The following is a 24,719-nucleotide window of genomic DNA, read 5'->3' on the forward strand; positions in this document are numbered from 1 at the left end:
TAGCTAACTCAACTATGAAGCAGCTGTTGAGGAAAGTTAACCTTCCACCTACTTGTATTCAAAAAGCTCTCCCATTCTTGTATGAACAAGATCAACGCTGAATAGTGACTAAAAAGAGACAAGGTGCCTCACAATACCATATTTTTAAATTGCTTCCTGAATAAATGTGGTAAGTTAGCAAATAAAAGATTTCCTAGCTGTCAGCCCTGCTAAATGTGTCCTGGATTTGAAAATTAAGCTGGGTTATTCCAATTATGTGTGGTGTTGCTAGGAAAAAAAAAAAGACCAAATGGAGTGTACATTTGTAACTGAAGACAGAACTTGGCTTTGCAATTAGAATCTGATTAACAATACTGTGAATGCATGAGAGGAAATATATAATTTAGCCCATTCTCTTATTGTCCCGTTAGCTTTTTAATGCTAATATAATTTGAAAAGTAATAAATACTTATTTTTCTCAATGTACCAGCAGGTATGACTCTTAATTCATACAAGGAACAGATTATATTAAGTGTACATGAAGTGTCAGTCACTTTTTGGAGTAAAACCACATTCCCTATATAAGAACAGGCAGCTATTGAAATTTACAAAACATACAAATAATTACAGAGCTCAGTAAATAGGCTGATTACTGTTAATTGGCATTCTCTGATATTGCCTCTGCAAATGTGCAGTTCAGGAGTTGTGAACCTGTTCTAGAGCTGTCTTACAGTTGAAATGCTAGTTGTAAGAGTGCACCCACGTTTTAGCTGAAACTATAAAAGGATCCCCCACCACACTGTCGTATGCCCTCAGTTCCTCTCTCCTTCCTCCAGACTATTGATTTTCTGAAGAAGGGAGAAAGGAAGAGAAGGTTCATATGGATCTGCAGATACAGTGACTTTGGAGAACCTTTTCTTTTTTCTGTTGTGAAATAAACTTCTTCAGGTAACATTTTTCAGCTATGTTTGAGAATTTGTACCCTCTAGACTGATGGGAATGTTTTAAAGCATAACATAGACTAGCATTGTTTGTCTGTGAGGTGTTCAGAAAACCTTGCTACATTTAAGGTTCAGGATGTTGATATGATGCCAGTCTCTCTTGGCTTCTGTAGGTTGTGTCCTTAGATGACCTAGCTGGCTTCCTTAGCCTAAACCAGGCACATCTGTATCTTCTCCCCAGACTTCTGTAATAAGACAAAGGAACTCACTGGGGTTCCCAGATCAGGACAGCTCTCTTGCCAGTTCCAGAAGAGGCAGCATCCTATTAAGAAAGAATCTGTAGTTGATACTGAGAACATTGTCAACACTGAAATGTCTTAGTTCTTAGCCTCCAAATAGGGTCACAAAAGTACAGGATACTGGAAGACCCAGCAAATGAAGAAAAGCTGCTCACTGTCTTGAATTGCCTTCTGTAAATTGCTTTTGTGCCTCAGACTAGTTATCAGTCTGGACTTCAATCAGAGCTGTGAACTAGAGGACAAATTGGATGCTCCGGCACCTGAAGCTGTACATACTCAAGAGCTAGAACTTTTTCTAGGAGCATTACTTAAATTTATCTCTGCATTTACTTTGCCTTGGATTTAAAGGGTGTACAGGTGAAAATGTTTGAGTGATTTCCCAGCACCCAACATTGGAGTAGGTTTTAAACGTGAAACCAGGATATTTTTCTCATAAGAAACGTTTTTTTAATAAGCAGATCTCCTTCATGGATGAGCTTTATTGTCTCCAAAGGAGACTATTGAAAAATTAACTCTGAAACAACAAACAAGTTTCAACTGTGCAGTCAAGAAAGGACAAGGAATTATTCAGGGCTACCTGCACTTATTGTAAGATCGAAACGGAGTTGACCTTAAAGGCTGTCTGTTCCTTTCATAATCTCTGAAATGTTGTGCTCAGTTTAGAGCGCACGCATCTGACGGCTGAACTGCTTTGGTATGTTTTCAGGTATAGGCAAATGGCTTTCTTTGTGCCTCTCGGGACAATTTCATCATGGAAAACTTTAAATAAATAGAAGGAAGTAGTTTTTGTTTTTCAATTCAACTTCTATAACTTTTAAGAAGAATAATCTAAATATCCTTACAAATCTAAACAGTGTTAACCAATGTTTTCTTTTTTAGGTAATGTTGAAATAACTGAAGCAAACCTTGTAAGAGACATTTTGTACGTCTTCCAGGGAATAGATGGCAAAAACATCAAAATGTGCAATTCTGAAAACTGCTATAAAGTAGAAGGAAAGGTACTGTACAGTTGCTATCACTTTATGAATGGAATCAGAACAAGCAGGAAAGCTTAGGGAAGAGGGATATCATCGGAATGTACAATATTTATATACACTTTATGTTCAATTTAATTTTTAAGAAAACCCATCTTATCAGCAATACCCAACAGCTCTAAATGTATCCACTATCATTGGTCAAACCATCTTCAAGGCCACTTCTTGTGTACTGCCTGCAAAAAAGATGGAGGAGGAGAGTGGCTTTACAGACTAGTTCAGAGAGGGCATTGCATGCATAAAGGGGCAGTGTAGGATAAAGGATGGAGATGATCCTATCGACGTGGACGAGGCTGGTATTATTGGATGTTAGGTGTGTTAAGAGGTGGGGTGGATAATTGAGAAGGTGCGGACCTGTGAAGGGCCATGAAAGTAAGTACAAGCAATTGTGTATGATGGATAAAGAGGAAACTTACGATAGTTTGCAGGGTACCCTCTAACAAGAAGGAATCTTGCCTATAGTGGCTGGGTGTTAGCTTCCTAACATCTCTATCCTTTCAGCCATTGAAGCACTCTCCTTCGGACTATGCCAGCCCTGTCGTTGCCTTTCAGGTTAACAAGAAATGCATCTAAGTCCTTGAGTCTTTAAGCATTCCCCTGTGATATCCAGCCCCTTACACTTGGTACTCACAGAAATCCCAGAGCCTTCTGCTTTCAGAGGAGCAATGCACCCCAGTTTACCATTTTTACCTTTAAATCACCACTCCTGTGTAACACATAGTACAGGAACCAGGGTCCAATCTTTCCTGAAACAACCCTTCTCAACAAGATGTCTCCTCACTGAACGGAATGAATGTCTTTCTCTACCCTCTGATATATACTGAATCAGTCTTTTGTCTTTATTAACAAACAGGTAGATGCCCTGTCTGTTAAGTTTCCTTTTTACCTCCAGCAGGTTTTGATGTTTATAGTTTCTTTCATGGTTTTCCATTGACCTTTCTGGGCTGTTGCAACCGTGGACAGTTGAGCAGTACGTTACATAATTGGTATGATGGGATAGCTTAATTTTGGCAATTAATTGATCTTTGATTATTAGCAGATGAATATGCCCAGTGGTCTGTGATGGGATGTTAGATGGAGTGGGATCTGAGTTACTACAGAGAATCCTTTCCTGGGTGCCGGCTGGTTAGTCTTGCCCACATGCTCAGGGTTTAACTGATCACCATATTCGGGGTTGGGAAGGAACTTTCCTCCAGGGCAGATTGGCAGAGGCCCTGGAGGTTTTTTGCCTTCCTCTGCAACGTGGGGCACAGGTCACTTGCTGGAGGATTCTCTGCACCTTGAGATCTTTAAACAACAATTTGAGGACTTCAGTAACTCAGACATAGGTTAGGGGTTTGTTACAGGAGTGGGTGGGCAAGATTCTGTGGCCTGCGTTGTATAGGAGGTCAGACTAGATGATCATAATGGTCCCTTCTGACCTTAAAGTCTGAGTCTGTAATTGGCTAGCCAGTGAGGGGTGATAACTTCCTCATGCTTGAATGGACCAGCACTGAGCCTTCTGGTTTCTCAGTGACTCATTTGAACTCCAAGACCATAAAGGATATAATTTTCATGTTGTTCTGTATATATTAATTGTACACACATCTCGCAGTGATTATTGGTAAGTTACAGTAGAGACCGCATACAATATCCTTCTTGGATTAATGCCATGAAAGTTTTGTCATAGGTGAGGTGAGTTTGTCTGGTCTCAGACAGTTGCTTGTAAAGAACCGTGAATCCTTTGCCTGTTGGTACCAGTGGGTCTCTGTGTCACAGAGCTAATGGAGGAATTCGAAGGGAAGTATGAGAAATGCATATTGAGAAGAATAAGGAGGGAATGTTATCTAAGCTGTAGAATTTTTGTTGGTCTGGGAAAGGGCAATGTGGGTGTTACAGAAATTCTCCAGAAAGGGCCAGATTTTGGACTTTAATGTACTCACCCTACACACACCCACATAATATGTAATTTAAAAGATTATTATATATACATTCAGATAAGATACGATGTGGAGCAGTCAAGTGGTGCTGTAAGCAGGGTGAAACAATGGTAGCCAAAGTGAGTGTCATTTTTTGCGCAGTACTGGAAACACTGCAATATGATTGACTACAGTTTTTACTGTTTAAGTTAATTTCTACACCTTAAGGTGGTATTTATTGGTCAAAGCTATCAAATGACAATGTATTAAAAGATTTTTATTAGTTTTGCATGGACAAGTATTTTTTTTCCAGAAAAAATGCATGTAGCAAAAATGGCGAATATCCACATTTTGCAATATGCTAAAATGAAATGTTTTCACATCACATATTCTTAATTGTCAAAGTATCTACCAAGTGATTATAATAGTTTTGTATAATAGTTTCAGCTGAAATTTGCTGCCCAGATCAGTTTCCCATAGTTTGTACAAAATAATGGAAAAGCTTTATTTGTACGTTTATGTGTACGTGTAAATGTACTTGAATCCTAATGTAATACTTTTACATTTGTAAACCTTTGTACATACAATGTAGCATCTAGTCTGCCTGACAGAAGGCTTTAATTTGTCATTGCCTGTGCATGCAGTACTAGCCTTTGAACTATTCTGAAAACTAGGTTTTTAATCCAGTACTCTTATGCACAGATCAGTATTAATTGAGAGATGGCAATACACAGCTTCATATTGGACTTCAGTCAAAGTGCTCACCAAACAAAAATGGCAATTTTGATACTAACAGATCTAGTTTATATCTAATTTTAGCACATATCTATATACTTGTGCAAAGTGAGAAGTGGTGGTGGTAATGCTAACAATATCCTTTGGGAATTTTACCTCTACAGGGATGTTACAGTATAGGAAGATATGGCAGATACAAGGCTTTTAAAGCGTACATCAAATAGAAGAAGACTCTCCACAAACTTTGAAAAATGTTATTTGTCAAGAAAATCAAAAGAATGTAAAATTTGTCAAAATCCATCAGTGCTGGACAGAATTCTTGGTGCTGGCAGCGGAAGCCAGGAGAGAGGAATTGTGTTGGCAGCTACTGGATGAGTTTTCTAATTTAGATGATGTGCTACCTATACTTCACAGGGTTTGCTTTCAGAAATACATAAGTAGAATTTGGTGCATGTCAGAGTTGTACTAGACTCAGGAAAGAAAACAGACTCTGAATCCAATCAGAGAGTATCATATTCACCTGGTTTTGTAGCCACCAGAGCAAGCACGCTCTCCAGCATTTCCTTCTGTTGCATTGTTGGCTTGAGGCAAAGCACACAATATGGACAAGAAACATCATAAAATAGAAATATTTGAGAGAGCAACCAAACTAAGGGAGGCATCACTTCAAAGAAGAGATGACATTTCATGGAATATCTATGTAAGACTTGAGTGTTAAGGATGCAGTTTATCACTCAATGTGCCTTTGTTCCTACTTGAGTAAAATGAATCTTAAAGCAAAGCGACGTAGTTATACTGCAAAATAATCATCTTATGACATTGCATTTTACCAGCTGATTGAAGAGAGAGACAGTGATCTTATGTACAGCAAGAAGGCTGTTCTCCTTTCCAAGCTGCTACAAAGATATAAATCCCTACTTCCCTTAGATATAGATACTGCAAGCTATTTCAGTAGCAACTTCTGAAACTTCATGTCATGAATAGAATGGACAAGGCAAGTCTATCGTCATTCTGTCCAGCTCAATAACACTATCTGACTTTAGTCAAGCTGCTAGTAATCTGAAACAGTAACTTAAGTCATTTGAGATTGTTTGTAGATGTTCTTTTGGTGTGTGAGCCTGATGAACAGCTTTTAAATGAACAGGTAGCTTAGTATAATGCCACTTCAACCCTTGTGTCTGAAATAGTCAAAATGAAAGCCTCCGAATATTATCCAAAGTCAGGTCATTGTAATTTTCAGAGGTCGTTTGCTTTCATGCCCCAATTGGAACAGGAGTGTCTCGTTGGTTGGTTGGTTGGTTGGTTGGTTGGTTGATTGAGGCGTATAATTCAGCCAGCAGTTCCGAAGACACTGAAAGATGATGCCTCTTAGTTGTGGAGTGCATAGTATTAACAGATTCAAATCTCATCCATGAAGGAGATGATGATATACACATCAACGTAGAGGCCATTGATGGAAATAATACTTTCCAATGAAAGGCTAGAGTGGTATTTCAACAACAGGCTGCAGATAGTGATATTTCTTGTGATGCTGGACTGAAGTGCTGGAGAGAAGTCACTTGCTCTCTCCAGGCAATGAGTCTCTTGTGCAGTGTCCAGAACTGATTCACTGTGGAAAAAGTACTTGAGGAAAATGAACTCTTGTCACCTACAAATGACTGCTGTTTGAGATCTCTTTTGTTGTCTTTTATGACTTCTACCTCATGATGTCCTACCAATACCAAATGATGTTGACATTGTTCATGCTCAGGTGATTCCAATCTGGACTGATTTTCAGCCATAAGCTTGCAACTAAGAGCACCTACGCAAAAGTTACATCTACACTTTTTTTGTGGATGCCAGACCAGCTGATATGTCCACAGTCTACTACAATGCTGAAATGTAAGGTAATCTCATCAGCCCTAGAACAAGCAGTATACCATTCAGACCATGGAGCATTAGTCATATGCAGTTGCTCAACAAGTGAAATGGACTCTCCCAAACAAGCTTGGTACCAATGTAATTTGCCTGAATAGTTTTTCGCAGCCTGTGCTGTTTTTACTGCATTTTTGGGGAGATGACTGGAGAGGAGTTACTCCTGTATTTCTAGCATTTTGTCTGGCAAATGTTGGGTGACCACTCAAGATGTTTTGAGTCTGAAGGCACTGAGCCCTTGCAGCATCCTCAAGCTCTTTAATGACATGTTATAATTCAGCATATGCTGCTACTAGTATTGGAGGAATTTCAGACATGGGGGTGTTCCCAGTCTACTACATTCAAGTTTTGGGATTGCTTTCTTCAGGTTGTAGAGATACTACTTCTAAATGTCTATGCAGAGTGAGGAGATGGTTGGAAACTTCATCTGCACATACAGTATGTCATATTGCGTACTTCTTTATTGCTAACAGGCCCAACTATTCCAGGTGGAAATCAGTCTACCTTCTTGATGTGTTAAATCTTTCAAGTACACAGTGCTTTTGAACCTGGCGAACTTGCTGTGCATCAGACTCCGTGTTCTTTTAATGGAATTTGGAGTGATGTGGGAACAGAAAACTGTTATCAAAGACTCAAAGCGCAGCAGTAGGATTGTAGGACTGACCAGAAGGAAGCTAGCTTTTGTCAGGTGGACCCTCGCAAGACATGTCCTGAGTGGATATGCAAAAGCCAAGAGAGAAAAGTGACCTAACGAGACAGTCCCCAAACAAGTCTTTTCATCCCTCCTCAGTGCAGAGGCAGAGCATGTTACAGCTCTTACCAATCATATCTCGAACAATATGGCAAAGTCATGTAGCCATGACTCACATCCAAAGATGCTTATCAACATATCCACTAGGCTGCATGTGACATCAGATGTACGAGAGTCTTTACTGAAAATAGCAGATGTTGATGAAGAACAAATAGATTTGTGAGAAGTGCACTTGACTGGGCTGAAGAAGCTACATGTCCCATCAGAATCAAGAAATCTAGCAACAGAACATGGCCAAGACAACCAAATTTAAGTCTGGTAAGGGATGGACAGTCACAGCAGCCATCAGTCTAGAAATTTATTTTCTGAAGAGCCCTTTCCTTATCAAGAAGCAGAGATGATGTTTCAGTGGTAACTGTTGTTCACCTATTAGGGCTTGTGCCTCTGTTCCTCTTCCATGCTGATGAATGAGAAGAGCAGACAAAGCTGAATTTAAGACATCAGCTAGAAGCTCAAGCTGAAAGGATGTATGAGCTAAGAGCATTCAACAAAGAAACCCCAATGTACATCAGATGCCATGGCTATCATTCAAATGATATCTGGAGACAGATTTCACACAATTGATGAATTGGCTGCCAAGTACTTGAGGTAGGTCCTAAAAGGATTGACAAAGCTAATTCTTTAATCTAAGTCTTTGACAGATATGAGAACAGTAACTGTGAACTGCAGCTAGACAGAATCTAAAGTTGGATGCAAGAAATACCAGATAATTGCTGGAAGCCCTGTGCCTCCATAGAAGAAGTTTCTAAATATGGCGTCCAACAAGCAGTTACTTGTAACATTCCTCTGAATTTATCGTTCAAAGTGCACCTGTGTGTAGGAGCACACCCAGCACAAACATTCCTTCTTGCTGGAGGCTTTTCCAGTGGTGAAGCAGCAAAGTCCATCACCAGTAGAAGTGCTGAAGAAGCCCAGAGCTTGTACATTGCTCAAAAGGAAGCAGACACCAGCATGCTTCTGCCTGCTGCATGTGCCAATATGGCTTTTTTTTCTCTTAGTCCTGGTCTATGCTGGGGGTGGGGTGAGGTCAACCTAAGATACGCAACTTCAGCTATGCTACGTGTAGCTGAAATTGGTGTATCTTAGGTCAATTTACCTGGCTGTGAGGATGGCGGCGAGTCGACTGCTGCCCCTCCCCATCGACTCCGCTTCCACCTCTCACGAGCTGGAGTTATGGAGTCGACGGGGAGCATGTTTAGGATTGATTTATCCACGTCTACACAAGACATGATAAATCGATTCCCCCATAGAGAGATCACTACCCGCTGATCCAGCGGGTAGTGAAGACCTGCCCTTGGTGTGAAAGGAACCATAGTAATTAGGTCACCTGATACAGATATTTTGGTCCTTGCTGTTCACTTTTGGGCACTGTTACCAGCACAACTGACAAGCATTGCTTTATACCAGTGCGTACAGTTTGACACACACACTCACTCCATCTTGTGCAAGATACTTTCTGCTGTACATGCATTAACAGGGTGTGACTCTGTCATCTTTATAGGTATGGGGCAGGGCGTGGGATTTGACAACATTAAACACAAACATAAGGAGCTTTCTGCTTAAGAGATCTTGCTAAACTGGGAGTGAATGATTGACAAGGCACAATTTCTGCAGGAAGGAAATTGGTAGCAGTGCTGTATGTCCAGGCCAAGAAAGAAAAGGACACTCACAGAGACTTGAATTGCTTGTGTCTCAATGTAGCTATCAAAAAGGACAAGTCACTGCCAAACTCCCACTATGTGAGACAGTTTTGAAGAGCATGTCAAAAGAGGCATCTTTGCAAACAAAAGTTTGGATGTCTTCTCGACAGACATTGGATCACCATTGCAAAATAGATAGCAGTTCATCATCCACATTTTTCTTCTTCTATTCTTCGAGGGCCCAATGGCACCTGAGCTTCTGCAAAACTTATTCAGGCTTGTACTAGTAGGGGTTGCTGCACAATCAACTATGTCTGTAGTCAGAACAGTCTTCCCTGTACAGAACTGTGTTCATGCCTTGGAGATGAACACTGTAATAATCCTTGTGGTCTTGATAGTAATCGTTATGATCTCTAAGATGATAATATTGACTAGATATGTCACCAGTGCTATTATATTTAAATGATACTTGTGCAAATTTAATATGATTGTTGTGATGCTTTGAGGTTTAAAAAAAAATCTAATTTGGTCTCTCCAAATTATAAATAGTCATAAAACTAACAGAAATGAATGCACATATTTCAACATGGTCATTTGAAAGTGTTTGATGTTGTTTTTTATCTCTATGTTTATGATAACAGCACTGCTAGACAGCTCCACATCATACCCCGTCTTAAAATAGACATAATAAGCTTTCAAATGATGTATGATGTGCATGTGTAGAGACGGTACATTAAGTCAATCAAATTGGTGGTATCTGCTGCTCACCTAAGAAAATGAGGGCCTCAACAAGATTTCTAGCTGTGTGTATAGAAAGAGAGAGAGGTAAAAAAAACAACCAAATCTTAAAAGTGTTATGGGAGAAATGGGAAGATATGGCCATGATAGGAATCCGATTCATGTCCTGAAGAGTCAGGTATAGTGGTATTGTCAGCAGTGTTAGAAGATAGAGATGGAGCAGGTATGGATCTAAAGAGTTAACTTTTGATCCTGTTACTGGTGATCTGTCCAAACAGGCTCTAGATAGGCTGAGATGTGGGAAACGTCAGGAATGGGAAGGCTAGTCTGTAAGTTGCCATTATAAAGATAGTAGTTGAATCTATGTGATCTGATGAGCTCATCTAAGTAAAAGAGGAAGAGGCGGAGGGGCCATAAACTGAATTTTAGGAAAGCAGGAATATAGTAGAATTACCCATTTTTAAAATATACAGTCTCCAAAGAAGTAAGGAGAACCAGGAGAAGTCAGAGATGTTGAGGACAAGATGCTGTGAAAGGAAGTACAACTGTGTTTAAAAGCAGCAGGAAGGTCAGGGAGAAAGGAGATGGAATAGTGACACTGAGGGTCTGGTGACAGCCGTTTCAGTGAAGCAGACTGGAAGCCAGATATGCGGTGGAGGTGTTCTGTGGTGGAGCTGGAGGAGAGGATCACAAGACAATGATTGTCAATGGTGCATCTAGTGAGTTTAGAAATGAAGACTAAAGATGGAGCCAAACTTGGAGAGGCCAGAGAGATGAAGGATCAACTTTTTTGAGGCTGCAAGGAGACTAGAGTATGCTTGTATTGTAGGGGCAAGGAGCCAGAGAAAAGAGGTAAGGGTGGGGGAGCAGTGGACCCTTGGGTGGATCTAAATGCTTTCCTTAACCCCCTCTACACTTTTCAGCTGGTTGCTGCTGCTTATAGCATGAGTAGTACAGTGACAGTCCTTCAACTGCCTTTAAGTGTTCATTCATATGAAGGATAATAGGTTTGGTTCTCATGCACTCCGCTGCTCTGGCAGCGTAACATACCCTTATAGATGGTGAAAATTACTTTCAGGCCACTTCATGGTGCCAAAGCAGTGTAGAGTCGCCATCATAAATGAAAATCAGGCCCAGTTTTGTGTGTGTTGGGCTTTTTGTTCTTTTAGTTGGGGGTCTGCACATGTGAAATTCATAAACTACCTTTTCATGAGATGATCAGGTATCCAAACAATAATTGGGGAGATTTTTCATATCCAGGTAAATCTCTCTCAGCAGCTTGCTTTTACAAAGCTTTCCTTCTGCCTTTGCAGAATACAAAGCCTGAAAACTCTCCCAATCCCTTCTTTCCAGAGATTCCAAACTGCTCTGAGAGTCAAACTGGGTTCTTCCCTTCATATGCATCATTGCCAGTAATAAAAGTTCTGCATAGTGAATTAATTGTGTCTTCAGATACATCTGTGCAGCCCGAATGTCTTTGGCTTTTGCCCTTAGTGATAAAACTAATAAGCAGTTTTAATGCACGAGAAAGCAAGGAACTTGGATTCCATTCTTGTAGTTGTGTTGGATGTGCATTACTAATCAAAAAGTTGTCAAAACTTACATTTGCCCATGAAGGGAGCAGGTATGTCTCCGAATACACAGGAGCAGATTTATTTAGTAAGTGCCTTTTGCACATGGTAATTTTTCAGAGTAAAAACACAGAAAATATATATAGACACAGGTCAAATATCCATATTAATATTGTTAAGCCTGTTGGTTACATTCAGCAGTTAGTGAGCTTGTGGAGTCCCACACTTGACTTAGTTGGCGTGGATGTAATCTCACTAAGCTGTTTTTGTTCTTTCCTCTCATATGTCACTGAGGGTCACTCCTCACCAAGTGCCCTTGCTTGTGGAATTCTTAATGTGTTGCTGTTGTCATCTGTGTGCTAAAGTTGTGGGTGAAACTTCCAGTTCCACTTATTGTAAACAATTTCCAGTATAAAACCCTGCTTTCAGTTGTAACTTTGCCAAACTATAGCCATTTGGGCTGAAATTTTCCATGCTGGGTTTTTGTCTCAGGCCGATTTTTAAAAAAAAACAAAACCAAAAAACACTTTTTTTTCTTCAAAAACTATTCGGCCATATATGAGAGCAGAGAGGAAAATACTGTGTTTTGTCAACGTTAGTCTTACCACAGTTTCACAGAGAAGCTGTAGCACCTCTCAGCTTAGAAGCAGGGTCTTGAAATTTGGCAGGGGCTCTAAAGTCAGATGCCTTTTGCTGTTTCCATGAAAATGCACCAGATCTGCCTGAGTTATAAGCCTCTGAAAATGGCCACTTGCAAATGCTCAGAGACTTGTTAGCATTTGGCAGCTAAATTCTTCAAAGATTTTTGTCTGCACTGAGCATGTTCCCAGCCCAGGACTGACCAGGACTTTTCCAGCAGTTGCTCCTCCCAGCTGCTGTGGCACAGAGCAGCAAAACCACGAACAAGGCTTTCTCTCCTGTGCTCTTTGCTCCTCCTGTTGATACCCAGGCAATGTGAAGGAGGAAGCAGCCTGACAAATACAGAAGAGTGAGCACCTGGATGGAACAGAGGCAGGTTAGTGGAGGGGATGAAAGGGGATAGCAGGTCTGTAATCACTAAGAACACACTCCCTGTCCAGGACTTGGAATTGAGCTCTTGATTCCTGAGTCTCTGCTGTCTAGTAAATGCAAAGTATGGATCTTATTTGCTTCTAGTGGCTGGTCCACAAAGAGGATAATAGTGTAGTGCTGCTACCATTAACTTCATTAATTCAGGTACTAGAGGTTTGTGGATCTGAAGGTTCCAGCTCTGCTGCTCACTTACCTGGGATTCTCTGTGATGGAATTTTTTTATTTTTTTATTTTGGTTTGCATTTTTTTAAAAAGTAGGAAATTTCATTAAACCTATGTTAAAAGACCATTGAGGTTGCAAAGTCAAGCATTCAGAATTTAAGAAAGGCCAAAATTAACATTGCTTGTTCACCTTTAATGTGGCCACCTTATATGTGTACATTATGATAGTCTTTAATTACGTGCTCACTTTTGTTTTTTTTCTCTCAGAATCCCTTCAGGGTAGGAGATGAATGGCATTCGCTGAATGAGTTTGCTCTATGCTGAGCAAAGAGATACTTGGAGAAATAGGGAGGGATTGCTTTTGTTTTTTTAATCCAGACTTAATGAGCTTTTGTTGTTTTGCTAACTTTGTAGGTTAGCCTCTCCAAATCGCTCAGAGATACCACAAGCAGACTCGCAGAGTTAGGATGGCTACACAATAAAATAAGAAGATACACAGACCAGAGGAGCTTGGATCGTGCCTTTGGGCTTGTAGGTCAGGTATGTTGGATACAAAGATGGCCAGGTTACAAAACTTTGGTTTCATTCCCTTTAGAACTGCTGGATCTAGAAATACAATACGGGAATGGTGGGGAGACTCTGGAGAATTCATAACGTGGAGTCCTTCTGTATCATTTGATTTACTCCTGTATGGACTGTCATTGTTGGCTGTGAGCCAAAATCTGGGTGTAGGGTAAAGGAGCTCTCAGCTGAGTCATAATAGGGTTCATTCTTGCTAGTTCTGTGGAGTACTCTTGCCCTTCTATCCCCAGTTGGGAGTGCCTCCTCCATAGACTTAAGTTAATTTTTTTAAAGTTTACTTTTATATTTAAACAAAAATAATAATCCAGGAATGGCATAGTGGCATCTCTGAGCTAATTAAAGTGTACCCACTTGCATTGTTAGGAGAGAGATTCTGCTTTACTTTGTAGTTCTCCCCTGAAAAATGTGTAAGGGAACACTCTTGACTAGCTGATAGATGATGTTCATTGATGTTAAATAAAATACTGCACTACTGAGGCTGAATGCAAATCACCAGTTATCTGCTGCCATTTCTTTTGAATGCAACATCAAAAGAATGTCAATTTTTGTTTTTATAGGTCCATCATCATGATTTATAGTCTGCAGTAACTGCACAGCTGCTGTAAAACCTAAAACCACATTTACTGCTAAGGCATTCCTGTTTCCTATCACTTGCTCCCTCTGTAAAACTGGATATTATCCCTTCTGAGTCATCAGAAATGTTGTTGTCCCTGCCTCTAGCCATAACATCCTACCTAATCTGCAAAGAAAGTGAAGTGCTCCTCCCTTCAGTCTAATTTTTCTTGAGGTCAGTAGAGACACTGTGGTGCATTCTGCTTTTCTATCGTTTTTATTCTGTCCCCTTCTGACTGTCTCAATTTCTAGGTGAGGTTTCCTACCCTCTTTCATAGAATAGTTTCCTGCTTATGCTTATTTTCACTGTCTCTGGTTTTAGTCTTTCATTTCACAAAACAAGAGACTGTAAATTCCTCAGTAAATTAATTTTTTTATATCTCTGACATCAAGTACACATTTCAGGGCCTGTGTAGAATGCTGTGTAGGCCATCAAGTGTATCTGTATAACTTTCCATTCATGATTTGTGTCTGAAACTAGCATTTGTATGACTTCTGTGGCATCAGTGTATGAGGATAAAGCTGTATAATTTACTTAAGCTGTCAGTAACTAGGTAGAAGACCATGTTTTATCATTCTTGAACACTTCTTTGACAATTTCAGATGCTGCATGCTCAGCATTAAGAACTTATTATTGCAAATATATTGTGCAGTTGAAAGCTTCTTTAATTTGCTGTCTCCGAAAATCTCATCCTTATTTAGAGCACACGCAGAAAATTACACATTTATTTTTAAGCCTAAACCACCTGTATATGTTACTGTTAACTCAGCTTTTTGACTGAAATATGAGGGTCAGAAACTAGCCTGTCAGCTATTAGCAATACATGTCAGATATATTGCACGTTGACCTTTTTATTTTTCCACCTACACTACTTAATTGTTGCTACTTTTCCAGGATAATCAGCAGTGAAATATAATTACCTTACATGTTCACACTTCTCAAAGAAACCATCAAAGTAGAGTTGAGGTGCTAAGCATTTTAAATTCCCTCTCTTGAGCACAAGTTCTACTTTCCCCTTGAAACCATGTTGTAAGCCATGTCAGACTTCTAGGATAATATCCAGTTTTCATTGCATACTTGGTATCCCAAACCTTATTTTACCAAGTAATTGCAGTTGCCGCTGAATGCAAATTTGAACTATTAAAGTTCATTTCTTTTACTGATGATCTGATGTCCAGTATGACTGTAAATGCTTTGAATGCTGAAGTTAGAAATGTTTAACATAAGGAATGTGGATAAATAACATTTAACTAGTGCCTTTGAGTGTTATCTTACTGTAGACCCTATTTTGCCCTTCAGTTTAATGGGCACTGCTTTGGTAGATTGTGCTGAAGAAATAAGTGAGAAGAAATGGAAAGTAGGGTTACATGTCGTGGAGTTTTTATTCTTCAGCAATCTGTACATAACTCTTGACCCCTGTCTGGAATAGGATAAACTTATTCTCTCTTGCATTTCTCTTTCTTGCTTATAAAATCGAATTGAAGAGAGGAACACTTTCATTTACTTTAAAGGATAGGATCAAATGTCAGGACTGGTTACATTTTTCTTAATCTGGAAAGGAGATGATTCTTTTGATAAAGAACTTAAATTTATGGAAGGAAAATTAGGATCTTTCTTCCTTCTGTCAGTAATAATTATTCAATGGGATACATCTAAGGTAGCAAATAGTTAGTTTACTTTTACAGAGTACTGTTAGCTCCAGTTTTTTTCTTTGGATTTGCCTAACTTGGTTTTAGGCTGATGGGGATAGGGAGTAGATAAATTTCACTGTATATGATGTAGCAGACTTCTTTATGTAAATATACTGACATGGACTGTTTCCAGTTAAATTTGTGAAGGCAGATATCAAAATTGCTGATTTACTTTGATTAGCAAAGAAGTTTAGATATTTCATAAAGTGTTAATCATTTGTTACTTGAAATAGATTAAAAAACAACACACATCTGTCACAGTTCAAAAATGGTAATCAATTTTTGAAAATTTGATTAGTCTTTTTAGCCTACTGTGCCAGGTTAACATAATTAATAAATAGTGATAATAGAGAGTGATATTTCATATCCTCTCCTAGATCAATTTCCACCCAAATAATAATAAGTAAAAATTTCTGGCTAACTGTTTTCAACTGCCTTCAGAAAAATATTTAATCGAAACAGTAGTTCAGTTATTTTTTGGTTATACTCTAGCAATATAGGCCTTCTTGGAAGAAGGTGACCAAATGGTCTGTGATGCTTTTGTTTCTGATGGAATGCTATATTTGCAACTACTAAAAGCTCATTTAAGTCAATGAAAGTCTTTCTGTTGCAGTGGTTTTCAAAATTTGTTGGCCCTTTCCAAATACTGTAGTCTACTGTGTACCCCCATCTGAGAAAGGGACATGGCAATCTAATCAAAGGTGTACTATGTCTTACTAAATAAAATCTGTTGTCCACCATTATAGGATTTTTCTTGCGTACCCCCTGATGAGAGCTCACGTACCCCAGTTTGAAAACCATTATTCTATTGACTTCTTTGAGCTTTGGGTCAGGCCTTTGTAAAATTGACCACATTATCATGGAGTGCACCTTTCAGACCATTTAAACTTTTCATTATTGTTGGTCTTCCTTTTCTTCAGTGTCAGGTGAGGAATGGCAGGTGGTTATCACATGTTCCAATGCCAAAATGTACAATACTAATTTAAACAAGTAGCACCTAAAGAGGGAATATTAATTCTTTTCAAAGCACAACAGAAGAATGTACTGGCTTGCCATGATGTACACAGACCTCTCCTTTATATATGATACTAGTTTTTAACTCTGCGTTTTTATTTAACATTTTATATTGCGGTCATGCCTAGAGGCCTCAATTAAATTGAGATCCTTTTGTGCTAGGCACTGTACAAACCTAGCAAATGCCATTCTTGCTCCCAAGAAGTCTGCAGTCTTCATACAACTCATATGAACAATGCTGTTGTACTGCTCATATTTTTTTTTTTTTTAACCATTTGAGAACCCAGTTACTTAGGGTATTGAAGTCAGAATTTACACTGTCAGTAGAATTAAGTTGGTAGCCAGCAGAAATTTTCTTGTTCCAATGTATATACCTATTAGCTGCATGCTGAAGAAACAGGCAGCAGCTGGTGCATTCTGGATGATACCTAATTTGGCTTTCTTGAAGACATTTTAGTTAAGTTTGGGTTTTTAAAAAAGGCGCAATCTTAATATCAGTGTTTTAAAATGCTAGATAAAAGTGAAAATGGAAATAGCATTTATTTGATTTTTTTCATCTCTTTCCTTCCGCCTCCTGCCACCCCCTCAGAGCTTTTGTGCTGCCTTACACCAGGAACTCAAAGAATACTACAGGCTTCTCTCTGTTCTACACTCCCAGGTAAATTAATACTTCTGATTTGGTTCTTGAGTTCACCCTTTCGTGTTTACAAATCACTAAATAATTTTCTAGACAATTGTGACTTTTGGTTAGACAGTTTTTATTTAGCTAACTGGTACAATATGAGCATTGTAAAAGCATGAATCTGGTTGGGGAAGGGTCTGTCTATGTGGCATCTGGCAGCTATGAAGTAAGATACCAGGTGTGTCACTCTGAAGCCTGGAGTGTCTATAGAGACTGTATGAAGTAATGGAAACAGCTACAAGCATGGTTGAGGACTCTTGTATTCAGAATATCACCAGGTTGAATCATCACTCAGTTTTGCAGTCTATTACCATCCAACTTTTAAATTCTCAGCCATTTTGATTTCATGAATTACATCTGTGCACATTTCTTCTTTTAGTGCTTGCATATATTCATTATAGTGTAGGTGTGTGCATGCCTCAGCACTGGTGGAAGAGTTTTCCTTAGCGGTACCTGTAGAGATGGTCCTGCCCATTGCCAAGCTTCTTGTTTTGGAAAGTGAGGGTAGAAAGGGTGGAGTCATCCCACCCTCAGTTCCTTCTCCCAAAGAAGTTTGTGGTCAGAACGTTCCTAGTGATCTATTTTAAAGCAAGAGGAAAAAAAAAAAAAAAAGCCATATAGCTTTCATCCAGCACCAGACCTGCTGTATCAGACACTTGAGAGTATTCTCTACCCTGATCTAGAATTGTTATATTTGGCTACCTGGATGATAGACTCTTAACCAGCTCTGCCCTCTCTTGCTGTACAACAGGGATCTCCAAACTTCATGAAACGAGGCCATATTATATTTTTGAAGGGGCTTTGCGGACTGAAGCAACAGTGAAAAAATTAAATATATGCAAAAGTGTTTAAAAAAAGATATATTATTTTAGGATTAGTGAGAAGTATGGTACTGATGGTTTTTCTGACAAAATTGCATTTAGCTGTGGTTCAAAGTTAGTGTTCCCTACCATCAAAATTGACTGTAAATGTTCATCAGACAAGGTCGATCTGTAGTTGGATTTTACATATTTTGTCATTGAAAATGTTTTTTCACGCACATATGTAGTGCCAAACACTGACATTAATCCACAGACAGAATTTTTTACATGAGCATATTGATCACTTGGCAGGCATTTATAGAACTCTACCAGATTTTCTTCCTTATATTTGTCCTTCAACAAGTCATTGGATTGCAGGACAATCACTTGCATTTGAAGTTCAGGTGGCAGTTTTTCGAGATCTCAATCAAATAGGTTTTGGAAGATCCATATTTCTCCAGCATTCACATCAAGGTCAGAGAAATGCTCCTGGAACTGTCGTTTCAGATCAGAAATGATTTCTTGTGCAAACCTAGTTGGGAATCGTGATTCAGTTTCTTGACTGAACTTTTCACAACATGTAAAATGAGCAAAGCAGTCCCTCATCAGTTGGGACTCGAAAATAACTAGTTTAGTTTTTGCCTGAATGGTTTCCCCTGGGTGCACATGTCACAGATAAGCCCGTTTTTCCCCTTGTAGTCTAAGATTGAAGTCATTTATGTGCTTGGTCAAGTCTACAAAAAAATGCTGATTTCCAAAGCCATTCGCTATTTGTGAGTAAAGGTAGAGGGTTTTTAAAAAGAACACTTCAATTTCAGTTCAGTGCAACAAAAGCTTTCCACAGCCAAGCCATTGAACTGAAGTGTGGTAGAGCAAATCATGATATTCTGATGCTGTTTCCACCACTATGGGTTCCATGATACATGACAAATCCAAATATTTCCTGCACAATGCTCGCTGATGATGAATGCGGTGAAGAATCATAGGCTTGGGGCAGCCCGCCTTTCACAAGCTTTGTAGATTTGTCCAACCGAACCTTTTTTTTGAACCGCACATTTCTGCCTCCATCGGTTGTAACGCACTTCAGTTGTTTCCATTGCAAGTCGTATTGAGACAGTGACTTTTCAACTTCGTTGAAAATCTCTTCACCTGTGGCTGTTCTATGCATAAAGCTAGTTCTTCTATAACTTCAAAATTACTGCCGACCCCACGAATAAACAACAGCAGCTGCGAAGTATTGGAAACATTGGTTAACTCCTCAAGTGCGAGGGAAAACCATTCAAACGTCTTAGCATTTTTCATTCAGTTGGAAAATTATATTCTTGCCAATGTCCTTAATTTTGCGAGCAACTGTGTTCGCCAAAAGACTAATTGTCTTAAATCTACTTTTTTGGGGCATATTTCTTCAGCTCCTTGAATCATACGTAATTTAACTAGCTTACCATCAGTAAATGGTTTTCCTCATTTTGCTAATAGGTGTGCCACTTGGAAGCTGGCTCTTGTTGCAGCTTCGTTCTCGGTTTTCTTATTAAATATAAAATGTTGTGATGATAAGCTATGTTTCATGGATTCTAATTTATCTGAATGTAACTTTCCCGTAAATTGAGAGTAATGCAACCAGTGCTTGGTTTCATAATGTCTACGAATGTTGTATTCTTTTAGCACTGCGATAGTTTCGTTACATATTAAACACAATGCTTACTACCTGATTCGATAACAGAATGGTCCACGCTGCATTGTTCTTTAAACACACGACATTCAGAATCAACCTTTCTCTTCTGTCCTTTTCCCAATATAATCACCCCAATAGCAATGGACTTTAAATACAACAAATATACGTTTGTCACTAGTCTGACACTCGCTAAGACAAAAGCTGAGGGAAACGACGACACTCTCACACATCTGGTTTCTTCTGCCGCTACTAACCTACCTACTGTGTGCTCATCGACTCTGTGACCCTGGCAGGAATGCAGCAACGTCATGAAGTTCTGCTGCTGCTCTGGGGTTTCTGCTGCTGGCTGCTTGCCAGCTGGGGTCCTGCTGCTTGCCAGCCGGGGTCCTGCCACTGGCCCCATCCAGCGCTAGCTGCTGGCCTGGGTGAAGGAACCCAGGCTGGCAGCAGGCTGAGACACCAGCTGGCAGAGTCTCGCTGTCCAATGTGATGTTGGTTGGGGGGCTGGACAAATTGAAGCCGTGGGCCATAGTTTGGAGATCTCTGCTCTACAAGAATAAGAAGTTCTTTTTCAGTCTAGGCACTTGCCCTTCCCAAGGGCTAGGGTCAGAGATGGAAGAGTTTCATTACTTGGGTGACTACTACAGGGATTGTTCCAGGGTCCTCCTGTGTTCCCTTATATGAATTACTTGTGACACCTCAGGGAATTAGTTCTGTCCCTGAAAGGCCATTCAGCTGCAATTTTGGCATACCATCATCTTGTCTACATGATTCTTCCACTCTACAGCTATGTATTTTTTCATGTATTTGCTTGTGTACTCTCAGGCTAGGGTCCCCTTATTAACAGGGGTTGGCACCTACTCACATATGATACAGCTGCTTCTGTGTATGTTTTGAGCAGATGCCCTTTGGGAAGATTTGCAGAGCAGCCACATGGATTTCAATTCACACCTTAATTAAGCACTGTTCATTAAATCTGAAGTAAAACTTTTTCAAAAGCACCCAAGTTCCATTTCCAGAAGTGACTTAGGCTCCTGTATATTAACAATACTCCATCTTTGAACTTTGTTGTCAACTTACTTGCTTTGTTCTGGTGACCTTTGAAGGAAAATTTCAAGAGAATTTGTCCCATGCGGAACTAAAATCAAGCTGCTGATGTCATGGTAGAAATTTCACTATTCATTCTGTGGCTCTCAGGATTCTTGTTTTACACATTTTGTTTTCTTTCCACTTTGTTCTCTGAATAGCCCTCTCTGATTACCACCTGCTATCCTTCAGCATTGTTTCTCTGTCCTTCACTGCTTTTGTAACTACCTCTCCATCAAGCTATCTGATGCTTCTGTTGCATACTCACCCCCTCGTGTCTTCCCTACCCTCTTTTTTTTCTTCTGTCAAATCCATTATTTTTACATTTTGCTCTGAGCTTTCATCTAGACTTGATTCTTGGTTTCTTCTCATGTCAGTCTGAAGTTTTAGCTTAAGAATTTTACGATAAAATGTATGTATTGACTAGTTTCATGTAATAAAAAAACTAAACGACTTTAACTTCAGATCAAAAATATAGAATATCAATTTTGTTGCCAGTACTTGATTGCTGTGTTTTTTCACTGTACCTGTGTGTTTTAATTTGATCAGCTGCAACTTGAAGATGATCAGGGTGTAAATTTGGGACTTGAGAGCAGTTTAACACTTCGTCGTCTTCTAGTCTGGACATATGATCCTAAAATAAGACTCAAAACACTTGCAGCACTTGTTGATCACTGTCAAGGTCTGTTATTTTTGAAATATTTCATTTTTTTTTAAAAGTTTTTGTAACTTCAAGAATGATTGTGCATGCCAAGCATGGATGCCAGTTATATTAAGTTAATGATATTTGAGATTAAACTAGTAGACTTCTGGTAGTGATATGGCTGGTGGAAGACCAGGTAAAAATGTTCACCTTCCCTTCAAATAAGTATGTAAGCAGTAGATCCACCAGACTATCTTCAGCATTTTAAATAGATATTTACATAACCATAGTAATACTCTCACATACTTTTGTACGTTTACTTACTAAAAACATTTAAATTATTATATACTTTATTTCCTTTCCTGTTGTTGCTGGTTACCAAGCTATTTGTGCATAAATGCAGATTCTTCAAACTGCTCATCTAACTAAAACTCACTGAAATCTCTTGTCCAGGATACATTTGAAAAAAATTTTAGGGTTAATGGTCACTTTTCATGTTCTTCATAACTGAAAGTTTCTTACTCTGTGGAGCCTGAAGATTAACGTTCCGCTCCGGAGAATTACACTAAGAGCTACGCGCTTTCAAAATGGCTGCCATCTCCTATTGCTGTAGTGGGTCTGACTTTTTCTCTGGCACAGAGAGTATATAGTTTGCCCTGAGGAAAGTTTGGTTTCACTCATATTGGAAACAGTGGGAGGCTATGGCCATTTTGAAACTATTTCTTAATGGAAGAATGCATATGGCCTTGGAACCAGAGAGAATAGTGAGACATGATAGTCATTTTGTAAGAGGGTCGTTCATTGAGTTTCTCTGAAGAACAAGATTTTATGTAGCAGTCTGTGCTGACACAAACTTTCACTTATGTGACATAATGGTAAAGAGAGATCATTAATCCTAAATATTTTATTTCAAAAGCTACCGATTGCACTAAAGCTATTCAGATTGCAAGAGGAAGGGGAAAACTGTGCAGGGGAAGATAGGAAGGATTGGAGAGAGGGGGAGAACTCTGTGTGTGCATGCATGCCCACAGGGGAATGTAGGGAGGTACAAGAGGCAAGGATAATTTAGAGGATGAGAGAGGAAATTGAAATGGACCCTCAAGCTGGGTTTATGGTTGGCTTGCTTCACCAAAGCAGTGTAAAGCAAAAACTAACTAGCAAGCTTGGTCTTGCTTGCTTCAGGGTGGCATAAAACGACCAGAGCTTATCAGTGGATGTGTCCAAACATGTTAAAATAGAGATTTAAGTTTGATATTTGATATTTAAATCTTCCTTCTAGTGTGTGTGTGTTTGTTTTTTTTTAATTGTCATAATTCTAAATGTATGTCTACGTTGCACGCTCCTTTTGGTGATGTGTAGAGTGCATACGCTACATGCCCTTATCCCCAGCAGGGGTATAAACAGCAGTGTAGATGGTGAGGCACTGCTTCGGTGAGTAGACTAAAGACACACCTGAACCATGTGGTGTACCTGGGTATGTACCATAAATGGCGCTCTACTTGCACAAGCTGCACTGCCCTCATCTAGACTGCCTCCCTGCTGCCAGCCTTTTCCTGCCGCAGGGAGCTGCCAGAGCCTTTTACTACTGTGGGGGAAAAAGCTCTGGAAGGGAGGCAGGCAGCAGGGAAAGGTTCCAACGGCTCCCTGCTGCCAAGGCTTTCCCTATACCTCCACACTACCAGAGTCTTCCACTGACATGTGTAGCCACACACTCCACCCCTCCTGTGTGACTGCAGTCTGCTTTTCTCCATAGTATGTAGCTACATATACCCTAAGCACTGCTGCAAGTGGCATGCATTGTAGACATAGCCTAAATGTTGATATATGTGTTGGATTTAAAATTGCTGTGTAATGAAGTCGGAGATGGACAGACATACAGTTAGTGATCAAGGCCTGAAGAACTTTATTTTTGAAGTATAGAGTACATAATCAGAATCTGCTCTCTTTCCTTCACCTATCTATTTTTGTTTCCTTAGGAAGAAAAGGTGGTGAACTAGCATCAGCTGTCCATGCCTACACTAAAACAGGAGATCCCTATATGAGATCCCTGGTCCAACACATTCTTGGTCTAGTGTCCCATCCTGTCTTGAATTTCCTTTACCGCTGGATTTATGATGGGGAGCTGGAGGATACGTACCATGAAGTAAGTTTTATGTGTAACTAATAATATTGATACCTTTTCGAGTTCTTCTTTGAGTAAAAATCAATGATACATTTTGGGTGAGAACTGCAGGATTGAACCCACTATGAGCATAAGAATAGTTCAGTTGCACAACATTATTTTAAAGCAGGGGTCAGCAACCTCTGGCGTGCGGTTCGCCAGGGTAAGCACCCTGCCGGGCCAGGCCAGTTCGTTTACCTGCCACGTCCGCAGGTTCGGCCAATTGCGGCTCCCACTGGCTGCGGTTCGCCGCTGCGGGCCATTGGGGGCTGCAGGAAGCGGCACCGGCCAAGGGATGTGCTAGCCGTAGCTTCCCACTGCCTCCATTGGCCTGGGTTAGCGCACCACGGCCAGTGGGATCCGCAATCGGCTGAACCTGCTGATGTGGCAGGTAAACGAACTGGTCTGGCCTGCCAGGGTGCCTGCCCTGGTGAGCCACGTGCCAGAGGTTGCTGACCCCTGTTTTAAAGTATGAAATGGCCTGTGTGACTGACTGTGTATGTAACTAAGCTACATGTGGTAATGATCTGACTGAATTGGAAAACTGATCCATCTAGTCCAACATGCTGCCTCTACTCATGGCAAAAAAACTGATGTTAGAGAGAGCTCAGACTCTTTCAACCTCTTTCTGGAAGACGTACTCATAACATTATGGTGTACAAAAATTGTTCCAGCCCTTGCAAGCAATCCATTTTGTGCCTCCTGTATGAGATTTGACTGTTTCTCTTGCTTTGTAGTTTATTTTTATTAATGTGTTATGGTTACAGTTCCTACTATTATCCTAAGCATTAGTGCAAATAATTTCCATAGATTCCAAGGCCAGAAGGGACCACTGTGAGATCATCTAATCTGACCTCTGGTATAACACAGGCCATAGAACTTCCCCAAAGTAATTACCGAAGCATATCTTTTAGAAAAACACCCAGTCTTGATTTAAAACTTTTTAGTGATGGAAAATTCACCGCAATCCTTGGTAAATTGT

General features: G+C 39.8%; 1 protein-coding gene across 3 annotated transcripts in view; it reads left to right on the forward strand.

Annotated features, from left to right (window-relative positions):
- Nucleotides 1-24,719, forward strand: part of TUBGCP3 (tubulin gamma complex component 3) — a 116,582-nt gene that overhangs the window by 25,736 nt on the left and 66,127 nt on the right. For 2 of the 3 annotated variants that reach the window (XM_075061484.1, XM_032791843.2), the window contains exons 7-11: nt 2,099-2,217; nt 13,208-13,333; nt 17,283-17,351; nt 21,483-21,615; nt 23,553-23,719. In XM_075061484.1, the coding sequence (XP_074917585.1) occupies nt 2,099-2,217; nt 13,208-13,333; nt 17,283-17,351; nt 21,483-21,615; nt 23,553-23,719 (614 nt within the window). The remainder of the gene's footprint in view (nt 1-2,098; nt 2,218-13,207; nt 13,334-17,282; nt 17,352-21,482; nt 21,616-23,552; nt 23,720-24,719) is intronic. The other variant, XM_075061485.1, reaches the window with a different exon arrangement.

The sequence above is a fragment of the Chelonoidis abingdonii genome, chromosome 1 (assembly GCF_003597395.2).
Source record: "Chelonoidis abingdonii isolate Lonesome George chromosome 1, CheloAbing_2.0, whole genome shotgun sequence".
NCBI classification, from domain to species: Eukaryota; Metazoa; Chordata; order Testudines; family Testudinidae; genus Chelonoidis; species Chelonoidis abingdonii.